The 24818-nt window shown below is 41.5% G+C and overlaps 1 protein-coding gene across 17 annotated transcripts in view; it reads left to right on the forward strand.

Annotated features, from left to right (window-relative positions):
- The window catches only part of LOC129810589 (leucine-rich repeat-containing protein 7-like), a 294865-nt gene that overhangs the window by 223250 nt on the left and 46797 nt on the right, over positions 1 to 24818 (forward strand). For all 17 annotated transcript variants that reach the window (XM_055861262.1, XM_055861261.1, XM_055861263.1 and 14 more), the window contains 3 exons: positions 20788 to 20990; positions 23464 to 23581; positions 23756 to 23834. In XM_055861262.1, coding sequence (XP_055717237.1) covers positions 20802 to 20990; positions 23464 to 23581; positions 23756 to 23834 — 386 coding nt within the window. In that variant the 5' untranslated portion in view covers positions 20788 to 20801. The remainder of the gene's footprint in view (positions 1 to 20787; positions 20991 to 23463; positions 23582 to 23755; positions 23835 to 24818) is intronic.

Consider the following 24818-nt stretch of genomic DNA (forward strand, 5'->3'; position numbering starts at 1 on the left):
TTGTAACACCAGTCTACCACACTAGGCTATATAGTGTGTTGTAACACTATTCTACTACACTAGGCTATATAGTGTGTTGTAACACTAGTCTACTACACTAGGCTATATAGTGTGTTGTAACACTAGTCTACCACAATAGGCTATATAGTGTGTTGTGACACTAGTCTACCACACTAGGCTATATAGTGTGTTGTGACACTAGTCTACTACACTAGACTATATACTGTGTTGTAACACTAGTCTACCACATTAGGCTATATAGTGTGTTGTAACACTAGTCTACTACACTAGGCTATATAGCCTGTTGTAACACTAGTCTACCACACTAGGCTATATAGTGTGCTGTAACACTAGTCTACTACACTAGGCTATATAGTGTGTTGTAACACTTTTCTACCACACTAGGCTATATAGTGTGCTCTGACACTAGTCTACCACACTAGGCTATATAGTGTGCTGTAACACTAGTCTACTACACTAGGCTATATAGTGTGTTGTAACACTAGTCTACCACACTAGGCTATATAGTGTGTTGTAACACTATTCTACCACACTAGGCTATATAGTGTGCTCTGACACTAGTCTACCACACTAGGCTATATAGTGTGCTGTAACACTAATCTACTACACTAGGCTATATAGCGTGTTGTAACACTAGTCTACTACACTAGGCTATATAGTGTGCTCTATCACTAGTCTACCACACTAGGCTATATAGTGTGTTGTAACAATAGTTACTACACTAGGCTATATAGTGTGTTGTTACACTAGTCTACTACACTAGGCTATATAGTGTGATGTTACACTAGTCTACTAAACAAGGCTATATAGTGTGTTGTAACACTAGTCTACTACACTAGGCTATATAGTGTGTTGTTACGCTAGTCTACTAAACAAGGCTATATAGTGTGTTGTAACACTAGTCTACTAAACAAGGCTATATAGTGTGTTGTAACACTAGTCTACTACACTAGGCTATATAGTGTGTTGTAACACTAGTCTACTACACTAGGCTATATAGTGTGTTGTAAAACTAGTCTACCACACTAGGCTATATAGTGTGTTGTAACACTAGTCTACTACACTAGGCTATATAGTGTGTTGTGACACTAGTCTACTACACTAGGCTATATAGTGTGTTGTAACACTAGTCTACCACACTAGGCTATATAGTGTTATGTAACACTATTCTACCACACTAGGCTATATAGTGTGCTCTGACACTAGTCTACCACACTAGGCTATATAGTGTGTTGTAACACTAATCTACTACACTAGGCTATATAGCGTGTTGTAACACTAGTCTACTACACTAGACTATATAGTGTGCTCTATCACTAGTCTACCACACTAGGCTATATAGCGTGTTGTAACACCAGTCTACCACACTAGGCTATATAGTGTGTTGTAACACTAGTCTACTACACTAGGCTATATAGCGTGTTGTAACACTAGTCTACTACACTAGGCTATATAGTGTGCTCTATCACTAGTCTACCACACTAGGCTATATAGTGTGTTGTAACACCAGTCTACCACACTAGGCTATATAGTGTGTTGTAACACCAGTCTACCACACTAGGCTATATAGTGTGTTGGCTATATAGTGTGTTGTAACAGTAGTCTACTAAACAAGGCTATATAGTGTGTTGTAACACTAGTCTACCACACTAGGCTATATAGTATGCTGTTACACTAGTCTACTAAACAAGGCTATATAGTGTGCTGTTACACTAGTCTACTAAACAAGGCTATATAGTGTGTTGTAACACTAGTCTACCACACTAGGCTATATAGTGTGTTGTAACAATAGTTACTACACTAGGCTATATAGTGTGTTGTTACACTAGTCTACTACACTAGGCTATATAGTGTGATGTTACACTAGTCTACTAAACAAGGCTATATAGTGTGTTGTAACACTAGTCTACTACACTAGGCTATATAGTGTGTTGTTACGCTAGTCTACTAAACAAGGCTATATAGTGTGTTGTAACACTAGTCTACTAAACAAGGCTATATAGTGTGTTGTAACACTAGTCTACTACACTAGGCTATATAGTGTGTTGTAACACTAGTCTACTACACTAGGCTATATAGTGTGTTGTAAAACTAGTCTACCACACTAGGCTATATAGTGTGTTGTAACACTAGTCTACTACACTAGGCTATATAGTGTGTTGTGACACTAGCCTACTACACTAGGCTATATAGTGTGTTGTAACACCAGTCTTCTACACTAGGTTATATAGTGTGTTGTAACACCAGTCTACCACACTAGGCTATATAGTGTGTTGTAACACTAGTCTACTACACTAGGCTATATAGTGTGTTGTAACACTAGTCTACCACAATAGGCTATATAGTGTGTTGTGACACTAGTCTACCACACTAGGCTATATAGTGTGTTGTGACACTAGTCTACTACACTAGGCTATATACTGTGTTGTAACACTAGTCTACCACATTAGGCTATATAGTGTGTTGTAACACTAGTCTACCGCACTAGGCTATATAGTGTGCTGTAACACTAGTCTACTACACTAGGCTATATAGTGTGTTGTATCACTAGTCTACCACACTAGGCTATATAGTTTGTTGTAACACCAGTCTACCACACTAGGCTATATAGTGTGTTGTAACACTAGTCTACCACACTAGGCTATATAGTGTGTTGTAACACTAGTCTACCACACTAGGCTATATAGTGTGTTGTAACACTAGTCTACCGCACTAGGCTATATAGTGTGCTGTAACACTAGTCTACTACACTAGGCTATATAGTGTGTTGTATCACTAGTCTACCACACTAGGCTATATAGTGTGTTGTAACACCAGTCTACCACACTAGGCTATATAGTGTGTTGTAACACTAGTCTACCACTCTAGGCTATATAGTGTGTTGTAACACTAGTCTACCACACTAGGCTATATAGTGTGTTGTGACACTAGTCTACTACACTAGGCTATATAGTGTGTTGTAGCACTAGTCTACCACACTAGGCTATATAGTGTGTTGTAACACTATTCTACCACACTAGGCTATATAGTGTGCTCTGACACTAGTCTACCACACTAGGCTATATAGTGTGTTGTTACACCAGTCTACCACACTAGGCTATATAGTGTGTTGTAACACCAGTCTACCACACTAGGCAATATTGGCTATACAGTGTGTTGGCTATATATGTTGGCTATATAGTGTGTTGTAACAGTAGTCTACTAAACAAGGCTATATAGTGTGTTGTAAAACTAGTCTACCACACTAGGCTATATAGCATGCTGTTACACTAGTCTACTAAACAAGGCTATATAGTGTGCTGTTACACTAGTCTACTAAACAAGGCTATATAGTGTGTTGTTACACTAGTCTACTAAAAAAGGCTATATAGTGTGCTGTTACACTAGTCTACTAAACAAGGCTATATAGTGTGCTGTTACACTAGTCTACTAAACAAGGCTATATAGTGTGTTGTAACACTAGTCTACTACACTAGGCTATATAGTGTGTTGTAACACTAGTCTACTACACTAGGTTATATAGTGTGCTGTTACACTAGTCTACTAAACAAGGCTATATAGTGTGTTGTAACACTAGTCTACTAAACAAGGCTATATAGTGTGCTGTTACACTAGTCTACTAAACAAGGCTATATAGTGTGTTGTAACACTAGTCTACTACACTAGGCTATATATTCTGTTGTGACACTAGCCTACTACACTAGGCTATATAGTGTGTTGTAACACCAGTCTACTACACTAGGTTATATAGTGTGTTGTAACACCAGTCTACCACACTAGGCTATATAGTGTGTTGTAACACTATTCTACTACACTAGGCTATATAGTGTGTTGTAACACTAGTCTACTACACTAGGCTATATAGTGTGTTGTAACACTAGTCTACCACAATAGGCTATATAGTGTGTTGTGACACTAGTCTACCACACTAGGCTATATAGTGTGTTGTGACACTAGTCTACTACACTAGACTATATACTGTGTTGTAACACTAGTCTACCACATTAGGCTATATAGTGTGTTGTAACACTAGTCTACTACACTAGGCTATATAGCCTGTTGTAACACTAGTCTACCACACTAGGCTATATAGTGTGCTGTAACACTAGTCTACTACACTAGGCTATATAGTGTGTTGTAACACTATTCTACCACACTAGGCTATATAGTGTGCTCTGACACTAGTCTACCACACTAGGCTATATAGTGTGCTGTAACACTAGTCTACTACACTAGGCTATATAGTGTGTTGTAACACTAGTCTACCACACTAGGCTATATAGTGTGTTGTAACACTATTCTACCACACTAGGCTATATAGTGTGCTCTGACACTAGTCTACCACACTAGGCTATATAGTGTGTTGTAACACTAATCTACTACACTAGGCTATATAGCGTGTTGTAACACTAGTCTACTACACTAGGCTATATAGTGTGCTCTATCACTAGTCTACCACACTAGGCTATATAGCGTGTTGTAACACCAGTCTACCACACTAGGCTATGTAGTGTGTTGTAACACTATTCTACTACACTAGGCTATATAGCGTGTTGTAACACTAGTCTACTACACTAGGCTATATAGTGTGCTCTATCACTAGTCTACCACACTAGGTTATATAGTGTGTTGTATCACCAGTCTACCACACTAGGCTATATAGTGTGTTGTAACACCAGTCTACCACACTAGGCTATATAGTGTGTTGGCTATATAGTGTGTTGTAACAGTAGTCTACTAAACAAGGCTATATAGTGTGTTGTAACACTAGTCTACCACACTAGGCTATATAGTATGCTGTTACACTAGTCTACTAAACAAGGCTATATAGTGTGCTGTTACACTAGTCTACTAAACAAGGCTATATAGTGTGTTGTAACACTAGTCTACCACACTAGGCTATATAGTGTGTTGTAACAATAGTTACTACACTAGGCTATATAGTGTGTTGTTACACTAGTCTACTACACTAGGCTATATAGTGTGATGTTACACTAGTCTACTAAACAAGGCTATATAGTGTGTTGTAACACTAGTCTACTACACTAGGCTATATAGTGTGTTGTTACGCTAGTCTTCTAAACAAGGCTATATAGTGTGTTGTAACACTAGTCTACTAAACAAGGCTATATAGTGTGTTGTAACACTAGTCTACTACACTAGGCTATATAGTGTGTTGTAACACTAGTCTACTACACTAGGCTATATAGTGTGTTGTAAAACTAGTCTACCACACTAGGCTATATAGTGTGTTGTAACACTAGTCTACTACACTAGGCTATATAGTGTGTTGTGACACTAGCCTACTACACTAGGCTATATAGTGTGTTGTAACACCAGTCTTCTACACTAGGTTATATAGTGTGTTGTAACACCAGTCTACCACACTAGGCTATATAGTGTGTTGTAACACTAGTCTACTACACTAGGCTATATAGTGTGTTGTAACACTAGTCTACTACACTAGGTTATATAGTGTGTTGTAACACTAGTCTACCACAATAGGCTATATAGTGTGTTGTGACACTAGTCTACCACACTAGGCTATATAGTGTGTTGTGACACTAGTCTACTACACTAGGCTATATACTGTGTTGTAACACTAGTCTACCACGTTAGGCTATATAGTGTGTTGTAACACTAGTCTACCACACTAGGCTATTTGGCGTGTGGGAACACTAGTCTACTACACTAGGTTATATAGTGTGCTGTTACACTAGTCTACTAAACAAGGCTATATAGTGTGTTGTAACACTAGTCTACTACACTAGGCTATATAGTGTGTTGTAACACTAGTCTACTACACTAGGTTATATAGTGTGCTGTTACACTAGTCTACTAAACAAGGCTATATAGTGTGTTGTAACACTAGTCTACTAAACAAGGCTATATAGTGTGCTGTAACACTAGTCTACTAAACAAGGCTATATAGTGTGTTGTAACACTAGTCTACTAAACAAGGCTATATAGTGTGCTGTTACACTAGTCTACTACACTAGGCTATATAGTGTGTTGTAACACTAGTCTACCACACTAGGCTATATAGTGTGTTGTAACACTAGTCTACTACACTAGGCTATATATTCTGTTGTGACACTAGCCTACTACACTAGGCTATATAGTGTGTTGTAACACTAGTCTACTACACTAGGCTATATAGTGTGTTGTAACACTAGTCTACCACAATAGGCTATATAGTGTGTTGTGACACTAGTCTACCACACTAGGCTATATAGTGTGTTGTGACACTAGTCTACTACACTAGACTATATACTGTGTTGTAACACTAGTCTACCACATTAGGCTATATAGTGTGTTGTAACACTAGTCTACTACACTAGGCTATATAGTGTGCTGTAACACTAGTCTACTACACTAGGCTATATAGTGTGTTGTAACACTATTCTACCACACTAGGCTATATAGTGTGCTCTGACACTAGTCTACCACACTAGGCTATATAGTGTGCTGTAACACTAGTCTACTACACTAGGCTATATAGCGTGTTGTAACACTAGTCTACTACACTAGGCTATATAGTGTGCTCTATCACTAGTCTACCACACTAGGCTATATAGTGTGTTGTATCACCAGTCTACCACACTAGGCTATATAGTGTGTTGTAACACCAGTCTACCACACTAGGCTATATAGTGTGTTGGCTATATAGTGTGTTGTAACAGTAGTCTACTAAACAAGGCTATATAGTGTGTTGTAACACTAGTCTACCACACTAGGCTATATAGTATGCTGTTACACTAGTCTACTAAACAAGGCTATATAGTGTGCTGTTACACTAGTCTACTAAACAAGGCTATATAGTGTGTTGTAACACTAGTCTACCACACTAGGCTATATAGTGTGTTGTAACAATAGTTACTACACTAGGCTATATAGTGTGTTGTTACACTAGTCTACTACACTAGGCTATATAGTGTGATGTTACACTAGTCTACTAAACAAGGCTATATAGTGTGTTGTAACACTAGTCTACTACACTAGGCTATATAGTGTGTTGTTACGCTAGTCTTCTAAACAAGGCTATATAGTGTGTTGTAACACTAGTCTACTAAACAAGGCTATATAGTGTGTTGTAACACTAGTCTACTACACTAGGCTATATAGTGTGTTGTAACACTAGTCTACTACACTAGGCTATATAGTGTGTTGTAAAACTAGTCTACCACACTAGGCTATATAGTGTGTTGTAACACTAGTCTACTACACTAGGCTATATAGTGTGTTGTGACATTAGCCTACTACACTAGGCTATATAGTGTGTTGTAACACCAGTCTTCTACACTAGGTTATATAGTGTGTTGTAACACCAGTCTACCACACTAAGCTATATAGTGTGTTGTAACACTAGTCTACTACACTAGGCTATATAGTGTGTTGTAACACTAGTCTACTACACTAGGTTATATAGTGTGTTGTAACACTAGTCTACCACAATAGGCTATATAGTGTGTTGTGACACTAGTCTACCACACTAGGCTATATAGTGTGTTGTGACACTAGTCTACTACACTAGGCTATATACTGTGTTGTAACACTAGTCTACCACGTTAGGCTATATAGTGTGTTGTAACACTAGTCTACCACACTAGGCTATTTGGCGTGTGGGAACACTAGTCTACCACACTAGGTTATTTAGTGGGTTGTAACACTAGTCTACCACACTAGGCTATATAGTGTGTTGTAACACTAGTCTACCGCACTAGGCTATATAGTGTGCTGTAACACTAGTCTACTACACTAGGCTATATAGTGTGTTGTATCACTAGTCTACCACACTAGGCTATATAGTGTGTTGTAACACCAGTCTACCACACTAGGCTATATAGTGTGTTGTAACACTAGTCTACCACACTAGGCTATATAGTGTGTTGTAACACTAGTCTACCACACTAGGCTATATAGTGTGTTGTGACACTAGTCTACTACACTAGGCTATATAGTGTGTTGTAACACTAGTCTACCACACTAGGCTATATAGTGTGTTGTAACACTATTCTACCACACTAGGCTATATAGTGTGCTCTGACACTAGTCTACCACACTAGGCTATATAGTGTGTTGTAACACTAATCTACTACACTAGGCTATATAGCGTGTTGTAACACTAGTCTACCACACTAGGCTATATAGTGTGCTCTATCACTAGTCTCCCACACTAGGCTATATAGTGTGTTGTAACACCAGTCTACCACACTAGGCTATATAGTGTGTTGGCTATATAGTGTGTTGTAACAGTAGTCTACTAAACAAGGCTATATAGTGTGTTGTGACACTAGCCTACCACACTAGGCTATATAGTATGCTGTTACACTAGTCTACTAAACAAGGCTATATAGTGTGCTGTTACACTAGTCTACTAAACAAGGCTATATAGTGTGTTGTAACACTAGTCTACTAAACAAGGCTATATAGTGTGCTGTTACACTAGTCTACTAAACAAGGCTATATAGTGTGCTGTTACACTAGTCTACTAAACAAGGCTATATAGTGTGCTGTTACACTAGTCTACTAAACAAGGCTATATAGTGTGTTGTAACACTAGTCTACTACACTAGGCTATATAGTGTGTTGTAACACTAGTCTATTACACTAGGTTATATAGTGTGCTGTTACACTAGTCTACTAAACAAGGCTATATAGTGTGTTGTAACACTAGTCTACTAAACAAGGCTATATAGTGTGCTGTTACACTAGTCTACTAAACAAGGCTATATAGTGTGTTGTAACACTAGTCTACTACACTAGGCTATATAGTGTGCTCTATCACTAGTCTACCACACTAGGCTATATAGCGTGTTGTAACACCAGTCTACCACACTAGGCTGTATAGTGTGTTGTAACACTAGTCTACTACACTAGGCTATATAGCGTGTTGTAACACTAGTCTACTACACTAGGCTATATAGTGTGCTCTATCACTAGTCTACCACACTAGGCTATATAGTGTGTTGTATCACCAGTCTACCACACTAGGCTATATAGTGTGTTGTAACACCAGTCTACCACACTAGGCTATATAGTGTGTTGGCTATATAGTGTGTTGTAACAGTAGTCTACTAAACAAGGCTATATAGTGTGTTGTAACACTAGTCTACCACACTAGGCTATATAGTATGCTGTTACACTAGTCTACTAAACAAGGCTATATAGTGTGCTGTTACACTAGTCTACTAAACAAGGCTATATAGTGTGTTGTAACACTAGTCTACCACACTAGGCTATATAGTGTGTTGTAACAATAGTTACTACACTAGGCTATATAGTGTGTTGTTACACTAGTCTACTACACTAGGCTATATAGTGTGATGTTACACTAGTCTACTAAACAAGGCTATATAGTGTGTTGTAACACTAGTCTACTACACTAGGCTATATAGTGTGTTGTTACGCTAGTCTACTAAACAAGGCTATATAGTGTGTTGTAACACTAGTCTACTAAACAAGGCTATATAGTGTGTTGTAACACTAGTCTACTACACTAGGCTATATAGTGTGTTGTAACACTAGTCTACTACACTAGGCTATATAGTGTGTTGTAAAACTAGTCTACCACACTAGGCTATATAGTGTGTTGTAACACTAGTCTACTACACTAGGCTATATAGTGTGTTGTGACACTAGCCTACTACACTAGGCTATATAGTGTGTTGTAACACCAGTCTTCTACACTAGGTTATATAGTGTGTTGAAACACCAGTCTACCACACTAGGCTATATAGTGTGTTGTAACACTAGTCTACTACACTAGGCTATATAGTGTGTTGTAACACTAGTCTACTACACTAGGCTATATAGTGTGTTGTAACACTAGTCTACCACAATAGGCTATATAGTGTGTTGTGACACTAGTCTACCACACTAGGCTATATAGTGTGTTGTGACACTAGTCTACTACACTAGGCTATATACTGTGTTGTAACACTAGTCTACCACATTAGGCTATATAGTGTGTTGTAACACTAGTCTACCACACTAGGCTATTTGGCGTGTGGGAACACTAGTCTACCACACTAGGCTATTTAGTGGGTTGTAACACTAGTCTACCACACTAGGCTATATAGTGTGTTGTAACACTAGTCTACCGCACTAGGCTATATAGTGTGCTGTAACACTAGTCTACTACACTAGGCTATATAGTGTGTTGTATCACTAGTCTACCACACTAGGCTATATAGTGTGTTGTAACACCAGTCTACCACACTAGGCTATATAGTGTGTTGTAACACTAGTCTACCACACTAGGCTATATAGTGTGTTGTAACACTAGTCTACCACACTAGGCTATATAGTGTGTTGTGACACTAGTCTACTACACTAGGCTATATAGTGTGTTGTAACACTAGTCTACCACACTAGGCTATATAGTGTGTTGTAACACTATTCTACCACACTAGGCTATATAGTGTGCTCTGACACTAGTCTACCACACTAGGCTATATAGTGTGTTGTAACACTAGTCTACTACACTAGGCTATATAGCGTGTTGTAACACTAGTCTACCACACTAGGCTATATAGTGTGCTCTATCACTAGTCTCCCACACTAGGCTATATAGTGTGTTGTAACACCAGTCTACCACACTAGGCTATATAGTGTGTTGGCTATATAGTGTGTTGTAACAGTAGTCTACTAAACAAGGCTATATAGTGTGTTGTAACACTAGCCTACCACACTAGGCTATATAGTATGCTGTTACACTAGTCTACTAAACAAGGCTATATAGTGTGCTGTTACACTAGTCTACTAAACAAGGCTATATAGTGTGTTGTAACACTAGTCTACTACACTAGGCTATATAGTGTGCTGTAACACTAGTCTACTACACTAGGCTATATAGTGTGCTGTTACACTAGTCTACTACACTAGGCTATATAGTGTGTTGTAACACTAGTCTACTACACTAGGCTATATAGTGTGTTGTAACACTAGTCTACTACACTAGGCTATATAGTGTGCTGTTACACTAGTCTACTAAACAAGGCTATATAGTGTGTTGTAACACTAGTCTACTAAACAAGGCTATATAGTGTGTTGTAACACTAGTCTACTACACAAGGCTATATAGTGTGTTGTAACACTAGTCTACTACACTAGGCTATATAGTGTGTTGTATCACTAGTCTACCACACTAGGTTATATAGTGTGTTGTAACACTAGTCTACCACACTAGGCTATATAGTGTGCTGTTACACTAGTCTACTAAACAAGGCTATATAGTGTGCTGTTACACTAGTCTACTAAACAAGGCTATATAGTGTGTTGTAACACTAGTCTACTACACTAGGCTATATAGTGTGTTGTAACACTAGTCTACCACACTAGGCTATATAGTGTGTTGTAACACTAGTCTACCACACTAGGCTATATAGTGTGTTGTAACACTAGTCTACTACACTAGGCTATATAGTGTGTTGTAACACTAGTCTACTACACTAGGCTACATAGTGTGTTGTAACACTAGTCTACTACACTAGGCTATATAGTGTGTTGTGACACTAGCCTACTACACTAGGCTATATAGTGTGTTGTAACACCAGTCTACTACGCTAGGTTATATAGTGTGTTGTAACACTAGTCTACCACACTAGGCTAAATAGTGTGTTGTAACACTAGTCTACTACACTAGGCTATATAGTGTGTTGTAACACTAGTCTACTACACTAGGCTATATAGTGTGTTGTAACACTAGTCTACCACACTAGGCTATATAGTGTGTTGTAACACTAGTCTACCACACTAGGCTATATAGTTTGTTGTATCACTAGTCTACCACACTAGGCTATATAGTGTGTTGTAACACTAGTCTACCACACTAGGCTATATAGTTTGTTGTAGCACTAGTCTACCACACTAGGCTATATAGGCTATTGAAGTTTCTTTCTGACAAACGGTTTACTAGTGTGACTGACTGGGGTTTGAATTCAGGTATTTTGCCCGCCACAAGACTGTCTAAGCCCGCTGAGCTAAAGCTGAGACATTCATAAAATTCCAATAGCACGGACATAGTTTAATATTCTCTTGAGGAAATAGTATGCCTCATACATGTTTCTGTGTGTGTGATTCATACCCATTATAAATGTTTTAAAGCAGCATAACAAACAAGAAGTCTGTTTCTGGTGACTTTGGGTGCCCTCTATAGTCTTATCTGTAAGCTTTTGTAATCCACTGTTGGCTGATGTCCAGCTGGAGACATTTGTATTGTGTGTCTGGCTGCACATTGTGACTGAGCCGTGGAGGGCTTTCTCTTCCTGACCTGCCTGTGACTTCCAGAGGGCCTGTTCTCAATCCAGCCCAAGGGAGGTAGACGACTAGTCTAGTCACTCAAACAGGACCATGCTGCTTCAGAGGGATGTGCTGCTCACTGTTAAATAAACTGCATCTCCTCTGACAGGGCAGCAGGCACAGGAAGAGAGTGAGTAGAAGAAGTAGGGGAGATGGATGAGAGTTAGGCATGCAATATTTGTACTAACTTTCCTCTTGTGTGTATCTCTTGATAGATTTGTATAGGTGTTCATACTGTCGTGACACATTGACTGCTTTGGGACTTCTGCTTTGTGTTTCCACTCTAAGGAGCCATTCACAAAGTTGTCAAACTTCAACTTGGGCTCATCCAGCTGTTGCAAATTCCCATAGCTGCTAGATACTACAAAATCGTGACAGTACATGTCAATTGACTGATGTCTGAATTGTAGGTGGCAAACAACACACCTTGCTTGTATACGCTGTTAACAAATTGTGACAGAGGGCTATTGGGTTGTAAAAGTAGAGATTTTTGTGTTTTTCTCTTCTTCCTCAAGCAGTCAAACAAGTTCCACTGCCCTAAAATATTAAATCAATGTCCTGTTATTGACTAATACCTGTCAATAACAGGTTTACATACACTTAGGTTGGAGTTGTTAAAACTCGTTTTTCAACCGCTCCACAAATTTCTTATTAACAAACTATAGTTTTGGCAATGTCATGATCGTCGTAACATTGTGGAAGAGAGGAGGACCAAGGCGCAGCGTGATAACAATACATCCTCTTTTATTTGAAGACGAAAACGAAACGAACACTGACAAACTAAACAAAACAACAAACGACCGTGAAGCTATAAAACTAAAGTGCAGACACAAGCAACTAACGTAAAGACATAGACAATCACCCACACACTACCTAATGAATATGGCTGGCTAAATATGGTTCCCAATCAGAGACGATAGACAGCTATCTCTAATTAAGAACCAATCTCGGCAACCATAGACATACATACACCTAGACTAGACACTTTAACCAACTAAACCACAGCACCCATAAACATACAAAAAACCCTAGAGAATACAAAACACATACATCCCCCATGTCACACCCTGACCTAACTAAAATAATAAAGAAAATATATAGTGCCTATAGCTGTCTATCGTTATATAGTGTGTTGTAACACTAGTCTACTACACTAGGCTGTATAGTGCCTCCAAGGCTGGCTAGGCCGAACTTTGCAATGGAACGTCATTAAATGTAATGTCACGGTCTAAGGCAAGTTTATGACAACCTTGTGTAGGCATTATGACAGAATATTTACATAAAACAATACAGATCATTGAATATGTAATGATTAGACATACAGGATGCATTTTAATCATTTTAATAGTCACTGTGTCCCAGGCTATAGGCTCTGTCTGTCTGTCTCTGTCTCTCTGTCTGTCTGTCTGTCTGTCTGTCTGTCTGTCTGTCTGTCTGTGTTTTTCTTTCTGTCAACGGGCCAGGCTCTGCCCAGGCTCTGTGAATAAGCCCCAGTGCTACAATTACCTTTTACAGATTGCTTGATTTATTTACCGTAAGCCCATTTTCCTTCATGTTCACTGTGATCTTCCATTATTTACAGCCAGGCAAGGAAGGCATAGCTCTCAATCACTACCGCAGCATCCATCCTTATTTATATATTGTTCACAGAGGAAAAATACATACTTTTTAGCATTCTTCTGTAAACCAATCAGATGCTGTAAACATTGAAGATAGTTTATATGGTGCAGTTGCGACTGTAACCCTCTCACCAGGCTCGAATTTGACTCTCACGATATTACGTTACTTAGAATATCTCAACAGCATGGGATATTAGGTGAGAAGGACATCTCCAATAAGAATCCCTATTGTAAACTATCTAGGGTGATGACAACTAGGGTTTTAACTTTAGGTAGAATTGGAGCTATTGTGAGGAGCTGCTTTTGTAATGAGTATGTACAGTGTTCTACTGTTCCACATTTCCTGGGAGAGAAGGGTTTGCTCACCGGAGCCACTGATATAGATAGACACAAATTACAACTTTCCTTAAAAAAATAAGACAGCTGGCTGTTTATTAAAATCTGTAGCCAAAAATAAACTTATTTTACAGGCAACATCTCCATTCATGTGCATATTCTCAGCAGTGCTCTTGATAAGCCAACAAAAGAGTACATCTTTTATACTCAAGAGTGAGGGCTCACGTTAGAGACATTTGGAATGACTCGTCTAGCGAATTAAATCTTATCAGCAGAGCTGTTCCCATAGAATGGCTGACAGAGAGAGATAGAGATGGAGCTGAGCCGGTGTCCTTGCTCCTCACCTCTGCAGAATCTGCTCCTGCCTCATGTAGTTTCCATAGCACCCTGAGCAGAACTCACTGATGATAACACAACACACCAAAGTGCTTTTCTTTTACTGTTTTCTTTTCTCTCTGACACTTGGTAGACTGGAGAGAATAGAATAATAGTCATTGTACTGTATACAACAGAATATTCAAAATAGAAGCTTAATAAACTGTATACAATTCAAGAAGTGATACATTTTGCATTACAGGCATAGCATATGCGTATGTTACTTTGTTTTGTATACTCCAATACTCGATTTGACTTGATTGAGCGTTGGGGTACTTCTTCACCCTGCTCTTAGAGTAAATGAGACCAACCTAAATGAGACCATAGATTGAGTCCATAGATTTCCCACAATGTCAGATTGCTGATGAACTCATTCAGTTGTATGCAATCTTTCTGTTCTAGAGGCAATTCATCTTACAGAAAAATGAGATTCAGTGGGTTATAGGGTTCATTGTGTAATGCAGCTAATCTTGATCAGGAATTTGAACACTCCTTTATTGTTGGTTGTAGAGAGAACATAGTCTTGGCATCAGTTCGTTATCACAGTTCTGAATTGTTTAGGATTGCTATGTAAGATAGCCACAGTCTTACAATGAATGGTGCCTAAAACAAATAGATACATTTCATGCGTTGTGGATCAAGTGTGTAAAATCTTGCTGTGGCTTTGTCAGTCAGCTTTCTTTACTACTGTGGAGATAAAGGAGACCTTATCTTATCTGGCTGATGCTGCTCCTTCTTTCTCTCTGCTGCCTGTCTTCACCTTCACCCCTCTCTGTCACACGCTCTCTCTCTCTCTCTCTCTCTCTCTCTCTCTCTCTCTCTCTCTCTCTCTCCTCTCTCTCGCTCTCTCTCTCACTCTCTCTCCCTCTCTCTCTCTCTCTCTCTCTCTCTTCATCTCTCTCCTCTCTCCTCTCTCTCTCTCTCTCTCTCTCTCTCTCTCCTCTCTCTCTCTCTCTCTCTCTCCTCTCTCTCTCTCTCTCTCTCTCTCTCTCTCTCTCTTCTCTCTCTCTCTCTCTCTCTCTTCTCTCTCTCTCTCTCTCTCTCTCTCTCTCTCTCTCTCTCTCTCTCTCTCTCTCTCTCTCTCTCTCTCTCTCTCTCTCTCTCTCTCTCTCTAGCCCCATTGGGAATATTCTCACACACAGGCAGCTGAGCCTAGCACTGGAGTCCTGCAGGTCTGATCTGTGTGAAGAGGCCCTATATAATCAGAATTATACTTCTATGAGAGGCTCTATGCTATACAACCAGTCATAAGAGCAGGGATCTCACTCAAAGGAACTGATTAGGAAACCCACACGAAGCTGCTGGATATTTCTACGGGTGTTTTTTTGCTGCTCAGACAGCCTCTTCCCTGCATTTTGATTGGCTGCTGACACCTCTCTGTGGGTGTGACCCCTGATGCTGCTGTGTGTGTGAGATCAGGAGAAGAGGAGAGGGAACTGGCAGCTGCTGCTGTGTTCCTTGAAGTAGGAGTGGGGATGTGATAGAGGGATTTCACTGTGACCTTGTGTGATATACTCCTGCCCCCAGAGAGCCCGGCTCCATACCGGCTTTATGTCTCCCAAGCTGAAATATAATTTATCTCCCTGCTCTGCTCTACAGTATTGGAGAGAGGCTCTTTACAAGGCGCTCCGATTAAAACAGGGTTGTTTGTCTCCTTTACAATAGGATTACAGAACAATACAAAAACCAATACATGGAAAATGTGGCTTCTGGAAAGAAGGTTGTTCTGCCTGTGCTATGGCCATTGGACAGCCTTGGTTTCTCAAATGATTGCCTCGCCTGGTTCACCAACTACTTCTCTGATAGAGTTCAGTGTGTCAAATCGGAGGGTCTGTTGTTCGGGCCTCTGGCAGTCTCTATGGGGGTGCCACAGGGTTCAATTATTGGACCGACTCTCTTCTCTGTATACATCAATGATGTCGCTCTTGCTGCTGGTGAGTCTCTGATCCACCTCTACGCAGACGACACCATTCTGTATACTTCTGGCCCTTCTTTGGACACTGTGTTAACAACCCTCCAGGCGAGCTTCAATGCCATACAACTCTCCTTCCGTGGCCTCCAATTGCTCTTAAATACAAGTAAAACTAAATGCATGCTCTTCAACCGATCGCTGCCTGCACCTGCCCGCCTGTCCAACATCACTACTCTGGACGGCTCTGACTTAGAATATGTGGACAACTACAAATACCTAGGTGTCTGGTTAAACTGTAAACTTTCCTTCCAGACTCACATCAAACATCTCCAATCCAAAGTTAAATCTAGAATTGGCTTCCTATTCCGCAACAAAGCATCCTTCACTCATGCTGCCAAACATACCCTTGTAAAACTGACCATCCTACCAATCTTCGACTTCGGTGATGTTATTTACAAAATAGCCTCCAATACCCTACTCAATAAATTGGATGCAGTCTATCACAGTGCCATCCGTTTTGTCACCAAAGCCCCATATACTACCCACCACTGCGACCTGTACACTCTCGTTGGCTGGCCCTCGCTTCATACTCGTCGCCAAACCCACTGGCCCCAGGTCATCTACAAGACCCTGCTAAGTAAAGTCCCCCCTTATCTCAGCTCGCTGGTCACCATAGCATCACCCACCTGTAGCACGCGCTCCAGCAGGTATATCTCTCTGGTCACCCCCAAAACCAATTCTTCCTTTTGCCGCCTCTCCTTCCAGTTCTCTGCTGCCAATGAATGGAACGAACTACAAAAATCTCTGAAACTGGATACACTTATCTCCCTCACTAGCTTTAAGCACCAGCTGTCAGAGCAGCTCATAGATTACTGCACCTGTACATAGCCCATCTATAATTTAGCCCAAACAACTACCTCTTTCCCTACTGTATTTATTTATTTATTTATTTTGCTCCTTTGCACCCCATTATTTCTATCTCTAATTTGCACATTCTTCCACTGCAAATCAACCATTCCAGTGTTTTACTTGCTATATTGTATTTACTTCGCCACCATGGCCTTTTTTTGCCTTTACCTCCCTTATCTCACCTCACTTGCTCACATTGTATATAGACTTATTTTTCTACTGTATTATTGACTGTATGTTTGTTTTACTCCATGTGTAACTCTGTGTTGTTGTATGTGTCGAACTGCTTGGCTTTATCTTGGCCAGGTCGCAATTGTAAATGAGAACGTGTTCTCAACTTGCCTACCTGGTTAAATAAAGGTGAAATAAATAAATAAATAAATAAAAATTGTTGTTGTGTGTGTGTTTTTGTGTGAAAAACAAAGATGAGTGGTAGGACCCAGCCTGTTCGCTGTGGAGTCACTACTGGCTGGTGGGGGCTGTGGAACAGTACCCAGCTGCCCCTGCTCTCCACCTGCACAGCTGTCATCCCCTTCATTAGCCACGCTAGCTGGGCCCCACACCTCTACATCTAACTCTACACACTGTACACACTACACAGCACAGTACACTAACCAACGGCACGCCTCTCAGAGCTGCTACTGCTGCGTCTGTAAGAATCCAAATCTCATCATATGGTTTTAGCCTCTGATGAATAACCTTGTTTGACTGCCAGAACTGATGTGACTGCATCTTTCAAAATAAACAGAGACAAAAAACATACAGTGACGTTACAGTGAACGATGGATTTGTACAGGGACAGTGCAATTCACACGCTAGTTGTAGTGGCATAGAGCAGCCCAAGGTTAGGGGACAATCACAGCTACACGTCTTGGTATTTTTAGTGGTGTTTAATGTGGTATTTACAAGGACTAAAACAGGAAAAAACTAAAAGGATAAACAAGTATCTTGTTAATTTGGCATTGATTTCCCAGCAGAGGCTGAACGATGGGTTCAGTATGATAGAAGAACGTTGTGATTATCACAGGGGTACATTAGGCACGAGGTGGTGTGGTATATGGCCGTTCTTAGGCACGACACAATATATTACAACCCCCGAGGTGCCTTATTGCTATCATAAACTGCTTACCAACGTAATTTGAGCAGTAAAAATACATCTTTTGTCATACCCGTGGTATATGGTCTAATACACCACGGCTGTCAGCCAGTCAGCATTCAGGGCTTGAACCACCCCATTTCTAATCACATTTATACCACTGCTTTATTATTAGAAATGTTATTTAATTGGGGAAATGATTGACTTTTGTTCAAAAGATCTCGTTATGGCCTCCCGAGTGGTGCAGCGGTCTAAGGCACTGCATCGCAGTGTTGCGGCGTCGCTACAGCCTGGGGTTCGACCCCAGTTAGCTGACTTCGGTCGTCAATTGAACGGTGTTTCCTCAGACACATGGGTGCAGCTGGCTTCCGGGTTAAGTGAGCAGGTGTTAAGAAGCGAGGCTTGGCGGGTCATGTTTCGGAGAAAGCATGGCTCGACCTTCGCCACTCCTGAGCCCATTGGGAAAAAACGTTTATACAATCTCCAAGAGAAAGGAATATGGTCTCGCAGACTCTATAAACTCAGATCTTACCACATCGTGAAAGAATGAAAGGACACATTCAAACTAATTGTCTTCTATAATTTTGAGTGCAGAGCTGCTAATTATTTAGTGCAAATTGTCTTCACACAAACATGTTCCTTGTCTTCACATAAACATGTTCCACTGTTAGTTAACCAGTGGGGATGTGCAGAGAGGCATTGTGAGAGACTATTCTATTGCTGACTGAGCACTAACAAATTAATCACGTCCAGATCAGTGTCTAATTATTGTTAGCCCAATGTTTGTCTCCTTTCTATTATTCAATATTTTAATGACTGTGGATAGGCACACGTAACCACTTTGGACTAGAGGACTTACACTTCCAGAGATATTTCAGCTTCTACTACCTTGTTAACGTACTTTGTACGTATTGATAAGTGGCATCATTTGCACAGTTTTGTGATAGTGAAAAAAGACAGATGGAAAATGTATGCTAATAGTACATTTTATGAGCCCTGATATCTACCATGTACTTTACCCAGTAAATCTCCTTTAGTCCTAAGAAATAGTGCTTAGGAGTTGTTGTCCAGAGCAGAATATGACATTTGTATTTGTGTGAAATGACTATACTTCTCCTTGGTAGTTGATATAAACTATACTGAACAAAAATATAAACGCAACATGCAGCAATTTCAACGATTTTACTGAGTTACAGTTCATATAAGGAAATCATTCAATTGAAATAAATTCATTAGGCCCTAATCTATGGATTTCACATGACTGGCAGGGGCGCTGGGTAGCCACTCCTCAGTTTCATCAGCTGTCTGGGTGGCTGGTCTCAGACAATCCCGCAGTTGAAGAAGCCGGATGTGGAGGTCCTGATGAGTGGGGTTACTGCCAAAATCTCTAAAACAACGTTGGAGGTAGAGAAATTAACATTAAATTATCTGCCAACAGCTCTAGTGGACATTGCTGCAGTCAGCATGCCAATTGTATACTTCCTCAAAACCTGAGACATCTGTGGCATTGTGTTGTGTGACAAAACTGCACATTTTAGAGTAGCCTTTTATTGTCCCCAGCACAAGGTGCACCTGTGTAATGATCCTGCTGTTTAATCAGCTTCTTGATATGCCACACCTGTCAGGTGGATGGATTATCTTGGCAAAGGATAAATTATCATTAACAGGGATGTAAACAAATTTGTGCACCAAATTCTTTAGAAGTAAGCTTTTTATGTGTATGGAACATTTCTGGGATATTTTATTTCAGCTCATGAAACATGGGACTAACACTTTACATGTTGAGTTATATTTTTCTTCAGTATAATTAGGATGTGGCACTGGTATGATGGTATTGCTGTGCTTTGTAACAGTGTGAATAGTGGCTTTGACTCATGTTGGCTAACTGCACTTAACTTTGTCGGAGACAATTAAGAGCCTGGTCGACGAGCGTGGTTCAGCATGGCTGCGGCTAATTACATTTAATCTTCTGCAATGCTGTCCTGACCTAATCACGGGGATGGCGAGGTGAGGGCCAAGCAGTGGGGAGATTATTTAAAGCAGAGTGGGTCAGAGGAACGCTCGGCTAGTTTATGTTGTCGATAACTCAGGACACGCTAGCCTGGTGTCAGCACACATTAATATGGAATTGAAATGCATTACATTGACACAGTCTTCTCTCCCTTTCTTTCCCTCTTCTCTCTTCTCCTCCTCCATCTCCTCCTCCCCCTCAACAGTGCAGTGTCTGGAGATGACGACTAAGAGGAAGATCATTGGGCGCCTGGTGCCGTGCCGGTGCTTCCGGGGTGAGGAGGAGGTCATCTCAGTGCTGGACTACTCCCACTGCAGCCTGCAGCAGGTGCCCAAGGAGATATTCAGCTTCGAGCGCACGCTGGAGGAGCTCTACCTGGATGCCAACCAGATCGAGGAGCTGCCCAAGGTGGGTTCTGCTGGGGACAGGGCTGAGCCTGGGGCTGGGACTGAGGCTGGGGACAGGGCTGAGCCTGGGGCTGGGACTGAGGCTGGGGACGAGGCTGGGGACAGGGCTGAGCCTGGGGCTGGGACTGAGGCTGGGGACAGGGCTGAGCCTGGGGCTGGGACTGAGGCTGGGGACGAGGCTGGGGACAAGGCTGGGGACAGGGCTGAGCCTGGGGCTGGGACTGAGGCTGGGGACAGGGCTGAGCCTGGGGCTGGGACTGAGGCTGGGGACGAGGCTGGGGACAAGGCTGGGGACAGGGCTGAGCCTGGGGCTGGGACTGAGGCTGGGGACAAGGCTGAGCCTGGGGCTGGGACTGAGGCTGGGGACAGGGCTGAGCCTGGGGCTGGGGCTGAGGCTGGGGACAGGGCTGGGACTGAGGCTGGGGACGAGGCTGGGGACAAGGCTGGGGACAAGGCTGGGGCTGGGACTGAGGCTGGGGACGAGGCTGGGGACAGGGCTGGGGACAAGGCTGGGGCTGGGACTGAGGCTGGGGACGAGGCTGGGGACAAGGCTGAGCCTGGGGCTGGGACTGAGGCTGGGGACGAGGCTGGAGACAAGGCTGGGGACAAGGCTGGGGAGAAGGCTGAGCCTGGGGCTGGGACTGAGGCTGGGGACGAGGCTGGGGACAAGGCTGAGCCTGGGGCTGGGACTGAGGCTGGGGACGAGGCTGGGGACAAGGCTGGGGACAAGGCTGAGCCTGGGGCTGGGACTGAGGCTGGGGACGAGGCTGGAGACAAGGCTGGGGTCAAGGCTGGGGACAAGGCTGGGGCTGAGGCTGGGGACAGGGCTGAGCCTGGGGCTGGGGCTGAGGCTGGGGACAAGGCTGGGGCCGGGAAATGAAAGGGGTGAACTGTAGAAAAGAGGCTCTATAAAGCCAAATAATTCAGACAACAGTCATTCCCTTGAATTTCCCCCACATTACTAAAGCATGGCGTAATGATCGATGGAAACATCATCTCAGCTCGATGCACTCTCTCTTCATGTGGCGCTCAGTGTTGATTGGCTAAAGTTGGCTAAGTTGCCAGGCCAACCAGACCCCCACAGACCAAACAGTGCCGCAATGTCCTTCCTGTCTGTAAATGTGCTGCTTATGAAGCAGAGAGTGAAACACAAATGGACTTGCTGACTCTTGTCTGACCTTCACATTGAATTGAAAACAATACAATCTGTGAATGTAGCTTTCGTTAAGACCTTCAACGGAGATCTATTACAATCTTGACAATAGTGTCTTTGTTTTAAATTGAAACCCCTGGCTGAATACATCGTAGTCGTTTAATACAACATTGATGAAATCCAACAATGTATTGGCTGAATGTTTACAGTGCAATTAACTGTGATATCCTTCAGAGTGGTTCAGTGGAATTACTACATTTCAGGAAATTTCACAGTGTGTTCATCAACAAACTCCCAATTAGATGCTTTAAGTCGGCAGACTTTGGTATCTTCAACTTCTTTTTCTCATGACAACCGAATATGGGGATCCCGCTCAGGCGTATTTTTTACGCCTGCTGCGTTAGGTTAGGGTCTTTGTGAAGAGAGTTCAGGGCCAGTGTGGCTCCTCACAGGGTTGCATAAGACCAGGCATTGATAGAGCCAGAGTCTGTGGTCCTTTATGTAAGTGTGGCTCATGTATCAGAGTGATGCCCTGGGCAAGACTGGACAATGCTGGCTCTCCTCTCCAGTCTTCATTGTTGTAGCTACTCCCCCTCTGGTTCTTACTGCTCTTAAAGAGTAATGGCCTCTCATAATGGGCATGTTATAGTAATGTCCCCACTGGACTGTAATGTCTCCTTGACTGCATCTCAAATGGCACCCTCTTCCCTTTGTAGTGCACTACTTTTAACCATGGGCCATATAGGGAATAAGATGCCGTTTGGGATGCAGAGACTCAGAACGTCTCCCTTTCTATTCTCTCCTTTTCATGGAGAAAGGAATGGACTGCAGTCAAATATAGGAGAAGGCGCTTTCTGATACTGTATTGGCTGGCTTTGAATGTAAAAGCTGATCTATTCATTATTCATGATACACTGTGATGGTCATTTGTAACCTGTTATCTCAAACATCAAGTGGCATGCTGTGATGCACTCTCTCTCTCTCTCTCTCTCTCTCTCTCTCTCTCTCTCTCTCTCTCTCTCTCTCTCTCTCTCTCTCTCTCTCTCTCTCTCTCTCTCTGATGTGGCTCCCCCCTCTATATAGAGCTGTGGAGGACTAAGGTTGTCCCACAAGGTTACTCAGCTGAGAGTGGCTGCTCTTACAGTGATCAATGAGAAACCCGTTAGAATGTTGAAAGAGACGTTACTCATTTAACAGCATCGCATCACTAGAGACCAGCATTGAAACTCAATGCATGAAGTCTCACCAAGTCTACACTCTTTCAACTCAGCAGGCTAAGAGTATAACTTGTGTTTCTTCTATTCTGCCTCTCTTTCTAAAGCAACTATTTAACTGTCAGGCTCTCCGGAAGCTGAGCATGCCTGACAATGACCTGTCAAACCTGCCAACCACCATAGCCAGCCTTGTAAACCTGAGGGAGTTGGACATCAGTAAAAACGGTAAGCGAGTGAGATCTATCGAAATCTCTGCTAGTTTCTACTCTGATCTATTCGAAATCTCTACTCTCTACTGATACTGTGACTCTAAATGTTTGCATGATGTACAAAAGAATGAGGCATGAGTGGTAATTGGTTATGAATGACAAACATGTTTCTATTCCATTCCATCTTCAGGTATTCAGGAGTTCCCAGACAACATTAAATGCTGTAAATGCTTATCTGTTGTGGAGGCAAGTGTAAATCCCATTGCCAAGTAAGTGAAAAGAGAAGTGTATCATTGTGGTGGAATGGCTGTAGTCTATAGGGACAATTGTAATGCTGTACTATCATCACCAACAGCTGTGTCTGTCGCTATGTACCAAGCAACAACCACAGATTACCTCAGTAAGAAACATCCATGAATATTTCAGTAAAAATGGCTGTAGAAATTATGGGTCAATCTTTTTAATATTTTCCAAAATCGCCCAAGGGCAACTCTAACAGATAAACATAAAGAGGTAAATAACTACATGGGAGACTGTTCTATTTGTCTCTCTGAGGCTTTTTTCTGAATTGAAATTATTTGAATAGAAGAATAGAAACAATTCCATTAATGTTAAACTAAGACATTTCTGTCCTGCCCTGTTAATTATCTTAATTGATACTGCATTGTGTAAATATGCCATTTGTTAAATATGGCATATTTCGCTGCACTCGCATTAACATCTGCTAACCATGTGTATGTGACCAATGAATTTGATTTGAGTTGTTTTCTGTCCTTACAGAGGGTAATGCAGGTCTCTCTGCTAGTTCTTGACATGACGTGACTCCTGCTATTAAATACATTGGAAAGCCAGAAGGAGTTGCACTGCCACTGAACATTTTTTACGCCATACATTTTGCATTTGTTGGTGGGAAATCATAGGTTGACAAACACATGGGTCCTCGTAGACTAGAGTAAGGATGTATTACTTATTGGCTTTTTATTATATTGAGACTAGGGTCTCTTTTACAGATGAGCCCTGCATAAATACATCAAACACACAATATACTACGTTTCCAGACATATTAAGAAAAAACAGACACATTTATCAACGTAAAGGTCTCTGATTAGTACTCAGAACTGACCAATGGGGACCAGAACATCTCATTTCAGAGATCTCACGTAAATGGTGCAAGAAAAATCAGCTTTAACCAGCTCTGTAGAGACTGAAGGGACCTCCGCTGTTATCCAAGCCTGAGGTTTGGCCATTTTATA

This window comes from Salvelinus fontinalis, chromosome 14 (assembly GCF_029448725.1).
Source record: "Salvelinus fontinalis isolate EN_2023a chromosome 14, ASM2944872v1, whole genome shotgun sequence".
Classification (NCBI taxonomy): domain Eukaryota; kingdom Metazoa; phylum Chordata; class Actinopteri; order Salmoniformes; family Salmonidae; genus Salvelinus; species Salvelinus fontinalis.